Source organism: Chrysemys picta, chromosome 1 (assembly GCF_011386835.1).
Source record: "Chrysemys picta bellii isolate R12L10 chromosome 1, ASM1138683v2, whole genome shotgun sequence".
NCBI lineage: Eukaryota > Metazoa > Chordata > Testudines > Emydidae > Chrysemys > Chrysemys picta.
This window is the reverse complement of record NC_088791.1, coordinates 92,665,966-92,681,926: the sequence shown is the minus strand read 5'-3', so window position 1 is coordinate 92,681,926 and position 15,961 is coordinate 92,665,966. Positions and strand designations below refer to the sequence as shown.

The 15,961-nt window shown below is 46.5% G+C and overlaps 2 protein-coding genes across 8 annotated transcripts in view; one reads left to right on the top strand and one right to left on the bottom strand.

Moving 5' to 3' along the window:
• SLC25A17 (solute carrier family 25 member 17) overlaps positions 1-15,961 on the bottom strand; it is a 421,378-nt gene that overhangs the window by 44,009 nt on the left and 361,408 nt on the right. The window contains exons 1-3 of one of the 7 annotated variants that reach the window (XM_065580685.1): positions 8,036-8,204; positions 1,019-1,075; positions 524-747 (exon numbers count right to left, since the gene is read on the bottom strand). The exons of 1 other annotated variant lie outside the window; for it this stretch is intronic. Coding sequence is in view for 3 of the 6 variants with exons in the window: in XM_005302557.3 (XP_005302614.2) it covers positions 8,036-8,206 (171 nt within the window). In the remaining 3 variants the exon portion in view is untranslated. Of the gene's footprint in view, positions 1-523; positions 748-1,018; positions 1,076-8,035; positions 8,242-15,961 lie in introns of those variants that run through there. 5 more of the 7 variants (XM_065580679.1, XM_065580672.1, XM_005302557.3 and 2 more) reach the window with 5 other exon arrangements.
• On the top strand, positions 8,302-12,312 carry LOC135980748 (uncharacterized). Its single transcript, XM_065580656.1, has 2 exons — positions 8,302-11,092; positions 11,688-12,312. The coding sequence occupies exons 1-2, from the start codon at positions 10,549-10,551 to the stop codon at positions 12,188-12,190; spliced, it is 1,047 nt and encodes a 348-aa protein (XP_065436728.1). The 5' UTR covers positions 8,302-10,548; the 3' UTR covers positions 12,191-12,312.

Genomic DNA, 15,961 nt, shown 5'->3' with positions numbered 1-15,961 from the left:
ACTGAAGTCTTTGGCTAGGTGGTGCATCAAATGAGCACTGCAACCGTATGTTATTAGCTTGAGACTCTCTTCTAAATAATTTCTTATCTTGGATACATTTGCAGCATTGTCTCTGACCAAGCTGCATTCTAGATATTTGAATTTTTTCCCCCAGAGTTTGTTATAACTTTTACTGCTACTTCTTGTAATTCTGCTGGGTGTGCATTTCCTGATGTATCAACTGTTTCTGTAAGGAAGACATTCCCTTCTTCTGTTGTCACACAAGCACATACAACAGGATCATTGTGGGACATTGCTCCACCCGTCAAGACTCAGGTTAACAATTTTACCCTCTAGACCTTTTGCACACCGCTCAATTTCTTTCATACACTTTATCCAGCAAATTGCCTGCAACATCTGCTCTGTTGGGTGGACTGAATCCTGGTCTTAATCACTGAACTGTGTTAATGAAGTGTGGGTTCTCAATCATACAGAAAGGAGAGTTTGTTTCATAAACAAACCAGGCAATTTTTTCATCAATTACCTCTTTTTGTAATCTGCTGGTTCGTATCACAAACTTATCTATGGTTGTTCCTGGATGATGGAGATTTTTTTTTTCCTTTTTGCTACAGGTGATATACTGTGGCTATGATATACATGATGTGACTGAAACACTATCATTGGCAGATAACTCTGAAACTATAGAAAATGATGGTGATCTTGAAGGTGGATAGTCTTCAGAATCCTGTACGTTGAGGATGGATTCTCCTAAACAAAATAAATCAATGCAGTTATTTAATTATCATACTGCTCATTTAGCATTACTCATTGCATTCACTGACACTCAGTACTACTTTAAAGGTGAAATTGTAAAAGGAAGATCTGCCTATTTCAGCTATTTTTTAATCACTACTGCATCTAAAATGATAGTACCATAGAGTAACAACTATATTTTTTGCTCAAACATGAGAATTCAAGAATAGTCCAGAAGGAAGACAGGCAGTCCTTAAGAAAGAAGTATGAAATAAAGTTTACCAACCTGAAGATCCTGCATGTTCAGACCTGTTCCTTTCACCATCTTCAACGCAGCTTCCTCCTGAGAAGGAACACTTCTCATGATGATGTTTCATTCAGGCAACCAGGCCTTGCATTTCTTTGTTGCACTGTTTGCATTTTGCACGCATGCCTGTCTTACCCACAGGTAGAGGAACTTCATTAAAATATTCCTAAACTCGGTCTCTCTTATGGCCTGCTGCCATTATAGGTTTTCCCTTCTAGTGAGACAATGGTATGGTAGATCTCAAATCAATTAAGGCTACACTCAGAAAGACCTCAAGACATCTGGAATATGCTGCTCAAACAGTTTCACTTTTGTTTCTGCTCCGTCCCTCCCTTCTCACATTTATCTCCAGACTACTTCTTCTCCAGATCTATTCCGCCCCCAACAATCTTCTATTCAGTGAACTTTTTGAAACTTTGCACTTTTAGAGAGAGGTAAGGGATTGACTCTGTGTACAGAAATTTGCAGAGGGACAATAGGATTGAGGTCTTATTTCTCACCTCTACATATTTATTTATTTAAAAACATTTTTGCTGTTAACGAGCATTTTATCTCTGGACACACAAAAATCCACAGTTTGAGAACTGCAAAACTAAGCATTTCTGATGGTATCTTCTAGACTGAGCACTGAGTCCCATTGGGTAGATAGAAAGATTAACCTAAATAATCTATACAGAAGCCCCTGGAACCCCATAAGATTGGGCCCCTAATCCATGAACTATTGGAACTCATTTACAAAACTTTTCTTAAACATTACATGAATATATTGGCTCATACTATAGAGTTATAATTTATAATTCCTATTCCATGATGAGATATCTTTGAGCTATAATGTAGCTTAATTAAAACCATCTTTGGATAGGTTTTTTCCTCAAAGCATTTTATCAAAAAAATCTGATTTAAATAAAAAAATTTTTTAAATTTTTATCCACCCTGCTTGGCATCGAAAATTAGTCAACACTTGACTTCTCTCCCTATGCCTCAGTTCCCCATCTCTAAAATGGTTATAATACCACCTCACCAGTGTGTTTTGAAAATAAATCTGTTAATGTCTGTGAAGAACTCAAACTATAGTGATGAGTACCACAGAAAAACAAACTAAGTAGTTGATAATTCTGTACGGAAAGCAGGATTTAAACAGCATGCAGTACAGATCTAAAACCATACATTGTTCAGTGAGGAGAAAAAAAAATGAATAGCTACTTATTCAAGCCATCTTGTGTACCAAATGAAGCAGGGGCCTGTGGTTTATATAATTAAAGATCATAACGCATATGCACAATGTAGCTGAGGGTTGCATACACCATTCTTATGCCTTAATAGTCTTAACACGGGTTGTGTGCATAATTTTATGTTTATGTTGCTACAAGAGTAGTGCTCTTCCATGGTCAATTGTTGAGTCTACATATAAAATTTATTTGTAAACAACTAGTCAGGGATGCTAAGAACCAAGGAAGTAGGTTCTCTCTTCCCCCCTCCCCAGCATTAGTATAAATATCAACAAAATAATGAGAGACAGAGTTATACACTATTTTAGCTACAAGTATTTCATGTACAAAAATCCTATGTCTGCCAAGGAAGCAACAGCATATGCTGTGAGAAATTAATCCATATCCCTCATGAAAGCCAGGAGCTATGTCTCAGATCATTATTAATGGAGACCTCTAATGAATAGGCCTTCCTTAAGAGGAAAACACACTTGATGATGATCTTAACAATTGATACCTGGTCTTGAACTTTAGGCTTTAAGGATACGTCTTCCCTGCAGAATTAACTTATATGACCGGTATTTGTGTGCAACCACTAGAGTTGGCCTGGCCTATATAAGAGCTGCCACATTGCAAACCCTAATTCCAGGTCTGTGTCCATGCTGCTGGTGCCCTCTCCCAGGTGTAGCATTGCAACATCTGCAAGTGCATCCCATGGGTCTTATGCAGCACTGAAGCTAAGCCCCTCTGAGTTCTGTGTCGGTGTTAAAGTGAGACAACTTGTCAATCCTTCTGGCATACCTACACAGAATGGCCTTAACTTACAAACTTAGTAAGTAAAGTACTTGCAGTCTGGTGCACACTAGCATTTGGTCTATGGCCTTCATTCAAACAAGCAGCAAGGCATGGATTCAACTGAGAATGAGGATCTGTTCAAATTGATGGCATTAATACAACTCTCATTTCAGGAACAGGAAGCAGATGCAGGACAGGAGATGCAGTGGTGGATGATTAATCATCAGCTTTTTGCCAGAAGGCAAGGGCAGGTTGTTGCTGGGAGAATGCAACAGAAGACTATATGCAAACATAGTAAAGCAAAGACAGCTGATGCAGGCTTCAGTCATGTAACTTGATCTTGTAACTCATGTTAAGACAAACTACCTTGTCTTCACTACAATTTTATCTTAACTCAAATTAACACTTTTTTCCCCCGCAGTAGAGACAAGGCCTTATTCATCTATTCTGTTCTTGAACTATTGCAATGCACTCTATTGAAGGGGAAGGCTAACGTTGAAGGCACTTCAAAATGGAGATGTGTTGGGGTAAGCACATTAAACTAGTATTACATGAACTGCAAGGGGCTTTTGTCAGTTGCTTCTGCGTTAATTTAAGATATTTGTTCTAATCTATAAAAACCCTCTCATTTCTTCCCAAGTACTAAAATCTCTATGCACCTTACACTCACTGAAATTACATGAGAGGCAGTTGTTAAACACCTGCTGTGAATGCTTGAGAACTAGTGGATAGGCCATTTTTGGTGGAAGGTTCTAGGCTATGGCATAAGGTTCTTGAAAAGCACAAGGGGAAGCTGAATTTTTATAGCTTTCACATTCCCATGCAATGTCAAAGGGGAATAAGGTCCACATTCTAGTGGATGCTGTATAACAGAAAAGAAAATCTTTGCCATGGGAAACTTCAAACCTAAAAGGGTTATGGTATTACCTAGCAAATGGCTTATTATGAATAATTTTGTTGAATAGTCTATTAAGGAACATTTTTAACCCATGAAGTTGACATGGATTAAATCCATTTACTGTTAAATTATCACTCATTTTATTTAATGTGTGCTAACGGAGCTCTACAAAAATGAAATGCTAATTCATTGTTCCAGGGCAGGTAGGGTTTTTTGTTTTGTTTTTAACCCTTAACAGCTTTCAAAGCCCAGACCCACCCTTAGATGATCAGCTTTTAAAGTCAAAAGAGAAAACACTTTCTTAAAATGACTAGATAATACTTTAATCCTGTATAAATGAGGTTACTCCCACATAGGGTGACCAGATGTCCTGATTTTTGGGTTTTTCTTATATAGGCTCCTATTACCCCCCACCCCAGTCCAGATTTTTCACACTTGCTGTCTGGCCACCCTACTGTTTTTATGACAACAACCCCTAGTGCCTATTGCACGTGTCCTCATTTTCCAGTGACAGTACCCAAGCAAACAAACCGAACAGCCTGAGACACACACGGATACAAACAGGTATACACCAAAGTTTATGATTTTTCTATTTACAAATACTTCAGCTAAGAAAGTTAAGAAAACTACCAATTATGGCTACAATGAGACATTCAGATATATATATTAACATTGTAGGCATAAGTAAAAACCTACAATTTAATTTCCTGGTGCTAAGTATGTCTTGCTTCCTCTGGGCCTTCACTCTGCACACTTCTAGAACTCAAGCAGAACCCTTGTGGTACAGTAGTGTGTAACAGCAGTTCTGCTTTGGGAGACTTCAGACAAATAGGGCAGTTCCATAAAAGTCAGAGCACACAAATTTTCAAAGTGGTAACTATACTCCAGCAGGAGACAGGTATTCCTGTAAAAAGGGGAATACAGAATTCATGCCACGCCACCCTCCCCCTCTTTGCTTTCATTAAGCCAACGCTTTCTATCAGGGGAAGGACAGTAGTCTCCCTGGAGCTCATCAAGGCTGCTTAGCAAAATAAGAATACAATAGCCTTAAACTTCATTGTGCTGGCCCAACATTGGAACTCTCAACTTTGTTTACGCTGAGTCTCAAAAAAAAAAACACTTTTGTTACTATTGACAGAGATAACTTGGCATCTAAATTATACAAACCAAGCAGTTAACTCCCAAAGTCTCAAATGTCTATCAGGGAATACATTAATACATGTACAGCAAGCTCTTAGCCTTAGAGGGTCTTATCAGTGTTCGTTAACAAGACACATTTAATGAGTTTGGACTACACTATTCTGTACATGAACTAAATGGGAGAAGCCCCACTGCTTAAGGCAGCGGTTCTCAACTTATTTACTATTGTGGGACCCACACATGCAGCTCTATGCGCGCACACACACACACCCTGTATGGCCCTGAGGATGTCACATGGGCCACAGTTGTGTGCTGATTGAGCCACATGTGGCCTGCAGGTTGAGAACCAGTGGCTTAAGGTGCTGTGAACTCAGCAAACCCTTTAATATTGAAAGAGAACTCTCTCATATTTGTCAGAGATGATGAAGTTGAACAAGATGACTTTAAAAATCTATTCCAGATATAGTTTCTGTGGCAGATTATTTGGAACTGTATCATTTAATAATCAGTGTCTCAACTGTAAGACAAGACTGAGGAAGGAGCTTATAGTCTAAATAGACAAATTACACAAAAGTCAGATGTACTTGGGGAGCCAGGAGGAGACTCAAGCTATATTTATATTTGGAGTACTTTGCCAATATAAATCTGTTCTTACCAGTATTCCTTCTGCCAGTACAGCTGTGTCAGTCAAAGATTACATTACTTCAGACCCCTGTCTGACATAGCTGTGCTAGCAGAAGCCTATAGTGTAGAGACTGCCTTAGACCTTGTCCAAAACCCACATGCAGTTATATTATAAAGTGCTGATACCAATATAGCTTATTCTAGTTTGGGGAAGCAAGATGAGCTATACCGCTATAGTGTCTTATATAGATAACTGCATGTACACTAGACCTTTTACTGGCATAACTAGGTCAGGGGGAAATAAATCAGACTCCTTACTGACAGTTATTCCTAGTAACACTTCAAGTGTAGACAAGGTGTCAAAGTGCTCTTTAAATAGCAAACATGCATGACAACTTTTTCTAAACAGTGGTATATTTGTTGAAGTAATGAATTTTAAGGAGAGATGTAAATGGAAAGGGTTAACACCTAGTATATTCCAAATACACATCAAAAAATACATAGAAATACCATTACCAAAATAAGTCCCTGTCTACACTATTAATGTGAGAACTACTACTATAAATTAAAAAAAAAAGTAATGATGAATGCATTAGTCATCTAAGGACCCATTAATTAGACCAGAAAGTTTTGCCAGAATGTAAGAGCAGTATAGGTTACTAACACAGCTATTGCACATGTTTGAGTCTGGTTTTGATCTTGGGAACTGGCAGGCAACTCCCACACCTTGAGCAACCTCACAAGAAAACCTAAGGGGAACATCAGTTTGCTTGAAACTCAGGAAGGCCCTCTTCCCAACAGGGGAGGGTTAATTGATAAGATGTTGCAACAAGATGCTGTTGCTTACTTATAAACACTAGTTCTCTTCCACCCATGGCAGGCTCTACCAATAGGCCAAGGAACTTACACAAATTTGGTATTACCTCCAACAAGTTTATACCAATTTTCTTCCAAATCTCATTTAGCTGCAGTGCACTTGTTTGATATATTTTCTGATCATTCAAATATATAGTGGCTTTCATCTTTACAAATATGACAAGGCTAATTCTCAACACATAACTTGGAGGTAAATATTCTGATCCCAATTTACAGAATCTAAGATACATCTCAGCTTAAGGCTGACAAATAAATTTTGGGTGCTCAAATCAAGACATATAGGGTACACTGCAATATAAGCCCAAGCTCATGCCCAAATCTGTAGAGGCTAACTTTTACAGATGCTGAGAACCAGCAGCTCCCACTGCTTTGGTGGGAGCTGCAGGTGCTCAGCCTGGAAGTCATCCCCTAAGTGTCTCAAGTTGATCACTCAAAAAGAGAGACAAGCAAAATTAGTGGGCATTTTGAAAATTTGTCCCCAAGTGATTTGCCCAAAGAAATGAGTGACAGAATTGAGACTATGAGGAGTCTGGTGGCACCTTAAAGACTAGCATTTATTTGGGCGTGAACTTTTGTGGGTAAAAAATCCACTTCAGAAGAAGTTCTTCAAAAGAAGTTTTTTTACCCAGGAAAGGTTATGCCCAAATAAGTCTGTTAGTCTTTAAAGTGCCACCAGATTCCTAATTGTTTTTGTGGATACAGACTAACACGGCTACCCCTCTGAGAATTGAGACTGGAGTTCCTGGCTTCAAGACCTGTGCTCAGACCACAAAGATGTTGGTGTCCATATTACAGGTGCTATCTTTATAACCAGCGAGCTCTCACCGAAGTCAGAGTAGGTAAAGCTCAATCTGACATCACAACGTGCAGCTGTGGCGGCGTTACTGTCCTCACACACAGGTGAAGAAGGTGACAAGTCAGGGAGGAGGGCAGCAGAGAGGAGACGCCTGGTGTTTACCCCCCTCCACGTTTTGCTGTTCCAATAGGGCAGGAAGGGGAAGAAAACTCAAGCGGTGGGTGCATCAGCTGGGCAAAAACGCAGCCCTGACTCCTCCTTATATGCGATATCGGAGCAGTGGCGGCCCGCAGGGCAGTGAGAGCGTCTGACACCTGGCCCCCCTGAAGGGTTTCCGCCCCCCACACACAGCCAGGCGAGCAGGAGCCAGAGACGTGGGGCCCAATCCTGGGCGTTCGGGACCGCAGGATCGGGCCCACCGAGCAACTTCTTCTGGCCCTGGGAAGCCGGAGCCGCTCTCCGCCACCAGCCCTGTCCTGCCGCGCTGCCAGAACCCCTCCCCCCGCCACGTCCTCCCCCTCCCCCGGCGAGTCACCGTTCAGCTCGGGGCAGCGGCGCGCGATAGGGGCAGCTTGGCGGCCCCCTGCCCAGGACCCAGACCCCGCTTCCCTGCCCACTCCCCACCCGACCCCGGGCGCCTCGTCCCGCCCCGCACTCACCACAGCCCCGGCCACGGCATGGACCAAGCTCTCGTAGGAGGACACCGCCGCCATGGCTGCTGCTCCTGCGGGCTCAGCCGCAAACTTCGCCGGCGACCGAGCGGGACAGGAGTCAGCAGGCGAGAAGGGGAACCCCGCTCCCGCTCCCGCCGCCCCGTCCTCCCGCTCCATGGCTTCCCCCGCGCACGTGATCTCTGACCCCTCCCCCTCCAGGGGCCGGGCCAGCTGCCGCCAAACCCCGCCCACTCCAATCGCCGCGCCCAGCCACTCGGCTCCTCGCGCGCCGCTCGCTTTGCTCTCTGGCCCGGGCTCACGCGCTGCTGAGCCGCTGAAGCGCCGGCTAAGGCTTCCCCTTCCCCTTCCCCCCTCGTGGGCTCTCCCGTGGTCACGCGGGCTTTCAAACAGGGTTGCAGCCGTTGGGCTCAACGGCCCGAGGGTGCGCAGGGAAAGCCAGGGGGGTTCCCCACGGTCCTGCTCCCACCGAGGGTAAAGGGAGGGACATCGCCCCCGCCTCTCACTGCGATACCCTCAGCAGGGGAGAGCAGCAGCCATTTTTGGGGACCGGCTCTCCCACAACTGCTGTGAGTCGCTTGAGCTCAGCTCCTGACTGCCCACAGGGCCAGGCTCCCCCGACTTAGCTCAGTCTCTGAAAGGGCTGCCCTCAGCAGCCACAGACACAGACCATGCTCAAAACAAACGTTGGTACCCTCTGAGCGATGCCTGCCCCAACTAGAAGTGCAACCAGCCCCAGAATTGCACCCCCCACCAGTTACCAACTCTCAATTTTATGATCTGCCACAATATGAAGTGCTTCTTAAAAAGCCCTGCACTCGGAAGCTTATAGTTAGGTGGTATCTCAGGCTTTCATTTTAATTCTTGTGGTTGCAGAGAAGAGCTTGAAAAGCTGATCCAGGTGTGCTTTACTAGCTCAAAAAACAGAAGGCAAATAAGAGTATTAAACACAAAATGTTGGGTTTGGGGAGGGGGTTAAGCCTATTCGTTTAGGAGAAGGGGCAGATTCATGATTTTTAAGCATTTGGGTTTGGCAATGCTGAAAAAAACGTTCCTGCCTTCAAGATCGGAAATTAGCTTGACCAGATTTACAATGTCAAAGAACAGGCCACTTGTTGGAGAGCCAGGTAGGAGCAACAGTTTGTGGGATCCCTGTATAGGGGAGAGAGTTGTGGTATCAGTAAATGGGGAAGAAAGGGGAGGAAAAGGGTGCCAACTCCAGGTGTTCAAGAGTAATGAGTCAGGCTGAAAACATGAGATTTAAAAACAGTAGATGTAGGGTGTCTTATTTTGCGTTGTGTTTTTTAAACCTTTAGGATGCATGTGGTTCAGATTTTCTAGCTTTTCTCTGCAACCATGAGAATTAGATTTTTTTAAATGAAGCTGAGGTTTCATCTAATCACAAGCCTCCAGGAGCTGGAGCTTTAAGAGAAGCACCAATAAATTAGTTGGCAACACCAACTGGGTGCCTTTTCCTCCTTACTTTCAAGCCAGCCAATATTCCTTTTTGCCCATGACCACCTTCCCCGTTTAGAACAAGTTATAGTAAAGGGTGGGTTGAGAGAAAACGGCATTTATGCCTCTGTATTCCCTTTTGTGCTTTGTCCCTGTCCCAATACCTTTTCCATATTTTCTAGGCTGTATTTGCAAGCCCAGCTTGTTTATTTAAAAAAAGTGTTTCCTGTTTCAAGTCCTAAATTATTTCTTACTCTTGTAGTTTTGGCTCTCTCCTCTTGTTGCCTTCATCTACACTGTCTGGTCTTACATTCCTCTTTATATCTTTCACACTTACTCTTTTGTCTATTCCTCCCCCCTTCTCTCCTACTCCCTTTCCCATTCCCTCCTTATCTTGCTCACTCTTACAGTTGTTTTTCCACCCTGGAACAATCTCCTTTTTGTCCTCCTGTGACGTTATTGATATAATCTGGGACCATATAGATCATTGTTGCAACCAAGGTCCTGTAGTGGCACGCAAATCTTGTATAAAGGGGGTCAAATGGGGTGTCTAAGACAAGGTTATGGTTTACTGGTTATGATTATGCTGTCTATATGTGTGTATCACTTTTGTAGTTGAAGTTATGAATATTGGCTCTATACTGTCTGTATTTCAAACTCAGGCCTGGTCTACACTACGGGTTTAGGTCGACTTTAGCGGCGTTAAACCGAATTAAGCCTGGACACGTCCACACAACGAAGCCCTTTCTTTCGACTTAAAGGGTCCTTTAAACCGGTTTCTTTACACCACCTCTGACGAGGGGATTAGCGATAAAACCGGTCTTTGCGGGTCGGAATTGGGGTAGTGTGGACGGAATTCGACGTTATTGGCCTCCGGGAGCTATCCCACAGTGCTTCATTGTGACCGCTCTGGACAGCACTCTCAACTCAGATGCACTGACCAGGTAGACAGGAAAAGACCCGCGAAGGTTTGAATTTCATTTCCTGTTTGCCCAGCGTGGAGAGCACAGGTGACCCCGCAGAGCTCATCAGCACAGGTAACCGTGATGGAGTCCTCCCAGGATCGCAAAAGAGCTCCAGCATGGACCGAACGGGAGGTACGAGATCTGCTCGCCATATGGGGAGATGAAGCAGTGATAGCTGAACTCCGTAGCAGTAAAAGAAATGGAAAAGTATTAGAAAAGATCTCCAAGGCCATGAAGGACCGAGGCCATAACAGGGACACACAGCAGTGCCGCGTGAAAATTAAGGAGCTACGGCAAGCTTACCACAAAGCCAGAGAAGCAAACGGAAGGTCCGGGGCAGAGCCGCAAACTTGCCGCTACTACGCGGAGCTGCATGCGATCCTAGGGGGTGCAGCCACCACTACCCCAACCGTGTGCTATGACTCTCTCACTGGAGAAACACACAGGGAAGACGGTTCGGGGAACGAGGAGGAGGATGACGATGGAGGTACTGTAGGTAGCTCACAGCAGCAAGGAAGCGGAGAAACCGGTTTCCCCAACAGCCAGGATATGTTTGTGACCCTGGACCTGGAACCAGTAACCCCCGAACTCACCCAAGACCCTCAGGGCACACAGGAGACCTCTGGTGAGTGTAACTTTGTAACTATTTGTAAACATTACAAAAAAAAAGCAAGCGTGTTTAATGATTACTTTGCCCTGGCAATCGCGGCCAGTACATCTACTGGAAAAGTCTGTTAACGTGTATGGGGATGGAGCGGAAATCCTCCAGGGACATCTCCAGAAAGCTCTCCTGGTTGAAATGGGGTGATTTTATTAAGGGGACATTCAGAGGCGCCCGTTCCTGCTCTTCTGACCAGAAATGTTCCCCGCTGTTAACCACGCGGTGGGGGGAGGGGTGAAGTGATCATCCCAGAGAATCGTGTGTGTGTGTGGGGCGGGGGGGTTTACTTGTGTTTGTGCCGCATGTTAACCGGGAAACCGCAGCCACTCCTTTTACATTGAAACCCCATTTTAAATGGACAACCCAATTCATCCTTGATATGGGAAATGCGCTGCTGTTTGCAACCTTTCCCGCATGTTAAGAAGGTTAAAAAAGCCAAAACACTGTGGCCTACGATGGCTGCCTGCAAGCCGAAATATGCGACCTTGTAATGAAAGAGTGTACCCATTGTTCTCTAAAATGTGTCTTTTTTAACCACCTCTCCCTTCTCCTCCGCCAGCTGCAAATGTTTCTCCTTCGCAGAGGCTCGTGAACATTAGAAAGAGAAAACGTAGGACGAGGGACGAGATGTTCACGGAGCTGCAGATGTCCGCCCAGGCTGATAGAGCACAGCAGAATGCGTGGAGGCAGTCAATGACGGAGATGAGAAAAGCCCAATATGAACGAGAGGAGAGGTGGCGGGCTGAATCGCGGGAAGAACAGAGCAAGTGGCGGGCTGAAGACGATAGGTGGCGTCAGCTTGCAGACAGACGGCAAGAGGCAATGCTCCGTCTGCTGGAGCATCAAACTGATATGCTCGAGCGTATGGTTGAGTTGCAGGAAAGGCAGCAGGAGCAGAGACCGCCGCTACAGCCCCTGTGTAACCAACAGCCCTCCTCCCCAAGTTCCATAGCCTCCTCACCCAGACGCCCAAGAACACGGTGGGGGGGCCTCCGTCCACCCAGTCACTCCACCCCAGATGATCGCCCAAGCATCAGAAGGCTGGCCTTCAATAAGAGTTAAAGTTTTAAAATGCAGTGTGTCCTTTTCCATCCCTCCTCCCCCACCCATCCCAGGCTACCTTGGCAATTATCCCCCTACCTCTGTAAGGAACTAATAAAGAATGCATGAATGTTAAAAAAAAATGACTTTATTGCCTCTGCAAGCGGGAGGGGAGGGTGGGGTGGGGTGGTTGGTTTACAGGGAAGTAGAGTGAACCGGGTCGGTGGGGGGGGTTTGGAGGGTTCATCAAGGAGAAACAAACAGAAGTTTCACACAGTAGCCTGGCCAGTCACAAAACTCGTTTTCAAAGCTTCTCTGATGCGCACCGCGCCCTGCTGTGCTCCTCTAACCGCCCTGGTGTCTGGCTGCGCGTAATCAGCGGCCAGGCGAGTTGCCTCAACCTCCCACCCCGCCATAAAGGTCTCCCCCTTACTCTCACAGATATTGTGGAGCGCACAGCAAGTAGCAATAACAATGGGGATATTCTTTTCGCTGAGGTCTGAGCGAGTCAGTAAGCTGCGCCAGCGCGCTTTTAAACGTCCAAATGCACATTCCACCACCATTCGGCACTTGCTCAGCCTGTAGTTGAACAGGTCCTGACTCCTGTCCAGGCTGCCTGTGTACGGCTTCATGAGCCATGGCATTAAGGGGTAGGCTGGGTCCCCAAGGATCACGATAGGCATTTCAACATCCCCAATGGTCACTTTCTGGTCCGGGAAGAAAGTCCCTTCCTCCAGCTTTCGAAACAGAGCAGAGTTCCTGAAGACGCGAGCATCATGTACCTTTCCCGGCCATCCCACGTTGATGTTGGTGAAACGTCCCTTGTGATCCACCAGGGCTTGCAGCAGCATTGAAAAGTACCCCTTGCGGTTTATGTAGTCGGTGGCTTGGTGCTCCGGTGACAAGATAGGGATATGGGTTCCGTCTATGGCCCCGCCACAGTTTGGGAATCCCATTTCAGCAAAACCATCCACTATTGACTGCACGTTGCCCAGAGTCACTACCCTTGCTATCACCAGGTCTTTCATTGCCCTGGCAAATTGGATCACAGCAGCCCCCACTGTAGATTTGCCCACTCCAAATTGATTCCCGACTGACCGGTAGCTGTCTGGCGTTGCAAGCTTCCACAGGGCTATCGCCACTCGCTTCTCAACTGTGAGGGCTGCTCTCATCTTGGTATCCTGGCGTTTCAGGGCAGGGGACAGCAAGTCACAAAGTTCCATGAAAGTGCCCTTACGCATGCGAAAGTTTCGCAGCCACTGGGAATCGTCCCATACCTGCAGCACGATGCGGTCCCACCAGTCTGTGCTTGTTTCCCGGGCCCAGAATCGGCGTTCCACGGCATCAACCTGCCCCAGTGACACCATGATTTCCACATTGCTGGTGCCTGTGCCTTGTGAGAGGTCTATGTCCATGTCAATTTCCTCATCACTCTCGTCGCCGCGCTGCAATCGCCTCCTCGCCTGGTCCGGGTTTCGCCTTGGCATGTCCTGGCTCTGCATATACTCCAGGACAATGCGCGTGGTGTTCATAGTGCTCATAATTGCCGCGGTGATCTGAGCGGGCTCCATGATCCCAGTGCTAGCTATGGCGCCTGGTCAGAAAAAAGGCGCGAAAGTAGTATCTGATGGACCAGGAGAAGGAGGGAGGGCGGGAGGGAGGGAGGGCCGAGTGACGACATGGCGTACAGGTACAGGAACAGGGAGAAACACAAACAACTGTCACACAGAATGGTCCCCCCAAAGATTAAAATGAAAACCCTGGGCTTAGCAGGCCATTGATTTCACGGAGGAAGGGGAAGCATATGAATACAGAACAAATCTATTTTTTACATCTTAAGGTGGCAGCCGACGGTGCAGCATGAGTGACAGCCATACCAGTACGACGATGACGGATACCAATCATAAAATACCATCATCTGCCAAAAGGCAAGGGGCTGCTGCTGTGTAGCAATGCAGCCCCACGTCTGCCAGCCCCACGTCCGCCAGCACCCAGCATCGCCCTCGGCCTCTTCTGGGTGCTTAGCAGACAATACTGGGCAATTGGCAGAAAATAGTATATTACGACTGGTAGCCATCATCATCGAAACAGTAGCATGTCTGCCCAGGTGGCCATGATTGACAGCCACACCAATACGATGACGACGGATACCAGTCATAATATACCATCGCCTGGCAAGGGGCTGGTGCAATGCAGCCCTACGGCTGCCAGCCCCATGGCTATCACTCATGCTACACCGTCTACCGCCAAAAGGCAGTTAGCAGCTGCTGCTGTGTAGCAATGCAGTCCCACGTCTGCCAGCACCCAGAGGACATATGGTGACGGTGAGCTCAGCTGAGCTGAGCGGGCTCCATGCTTGCCGTGATATGTTGTCTGCACAGGTAACCCAGGTAAAAAGGCGCGAATCTATTGTCTGCGTTGCTGTGACGAGGGGGGAGGGGCCTGACGACATGTACCCAGAACCGCCCGCGACACTGTTTTGCATCATCCGGGCATTGGGATCTCAACCCAGAATTCAAAGAAAAGGCGCGAACCGCTTCTCGGCTCTCTGAGCTGTGGCGCAAACGTAGTATCTGACGGACTAGGGGAAGGAGGGAGGGGGGCCGAGTGACGACATGGCGTACAGGCACAGGGAATTAAAATCAAGAACGGTGGCTGTGCATCAGGGAGAAACACAAACAACTGTCACACAGAATGTTCCCCCCAAAGATTAAACTGAAAACCCTGGGCTTAGCAGGCCGTTGATTTGACGGAGGGAGGGGGAAGCAAATGAATACAGAGCAAATCTATTTTTTACATCTTAAGACGACGGTGCAGCGTGACTGATAGCCCTCGGCATCTTTCTGGGTGCTTGGCAGCAAATACGGGGCGGCGTATGACGATGGTCTTCAGGCCTATTGCACAATCGGCTGCTCGGGGAAGACTCTGCTAATGTGCGATGACCCGACTTGTAATAGGACGGCTAATAGTCGTAATACACCATTTACTGCCAAAAGGCAAGCCCCACGGCTGCCAGCACCCAGATCGCCGATGAAGGCTACCAGTCTACTGCACCGTCTACCGCCAAAAGGCAGTTAGCAGCTGCTGCTGTGCAGCAATGCAGTCCCACGTCTGCCGACACCCAGAGGACATATGGTGACGGTGAGCTCAGCTGAGCGGGCTCCATGTTGTCTGCACAGGTAACTCAGGTAACCCAGGTAAAGAGGCGCGAATCTATTGTCTGCCGTTGCTGTGACGGGGGAGGGAGGGGCCTGACGACATGTACCCAGAACCGCCCGCGACACTGTTTTGCATCATCCGGGCATTGGGATCTCAACCCAGAATTCAAAGGGGCGGCGGAGACTGCGGGAACTGTGGGATAGCTGTGGGATAGCTACCCATAGTGCAATGCTCTGGAAGTCGACGCTAGCCTTGTACTGTGGACGCGGTCCGCCGACTAGAGCACCTAGAGCATTTTATTGTGTGGACACACACAATCGGCTGTATACAACCGATTTCAATAAAACCGGCTTCTATAAATTCGAACTAATTTCGTAGTGTAGACGTACCCTCAGGCTATGCTGCTGGGTGACATCCCAGACAAACTGGTGTTAGCTCTGCCTAGCCTGCTTGATGGCCCATTAAGGACCATCAGCTATACAATGGACCCATTGAGAGAAGGCAGATACGCCTTGTAACTCAGCAAAGTATGCAGGGACTGGCCCATGTGACTCCAGACTCCATGTTGCTGTAACTTTCCACAGTAAGAACAAAGAGGTGTGCTTACACCTGGAAAAGACTATATAAGGCTGA

What these genes read in the sequence shown, in the direction of transcription:
- LOC135980748 (XM_065580656.1), top strand. Translation starts at nt 10,549, where the DNA reads ATGGAGTCCTCCCAGGATCGCAAAAGAGCTCCAGCATGGACCGAACGG. An exon ending in GGGCACACAGGAGACCTCTG is followed by an intron (nt 11,093 to 11,687) that starts GTGAGTGTAACT and finishes CTCCTCCGCCAG; the next exon opens with CTGCAAATGTTTCTCCTTCG.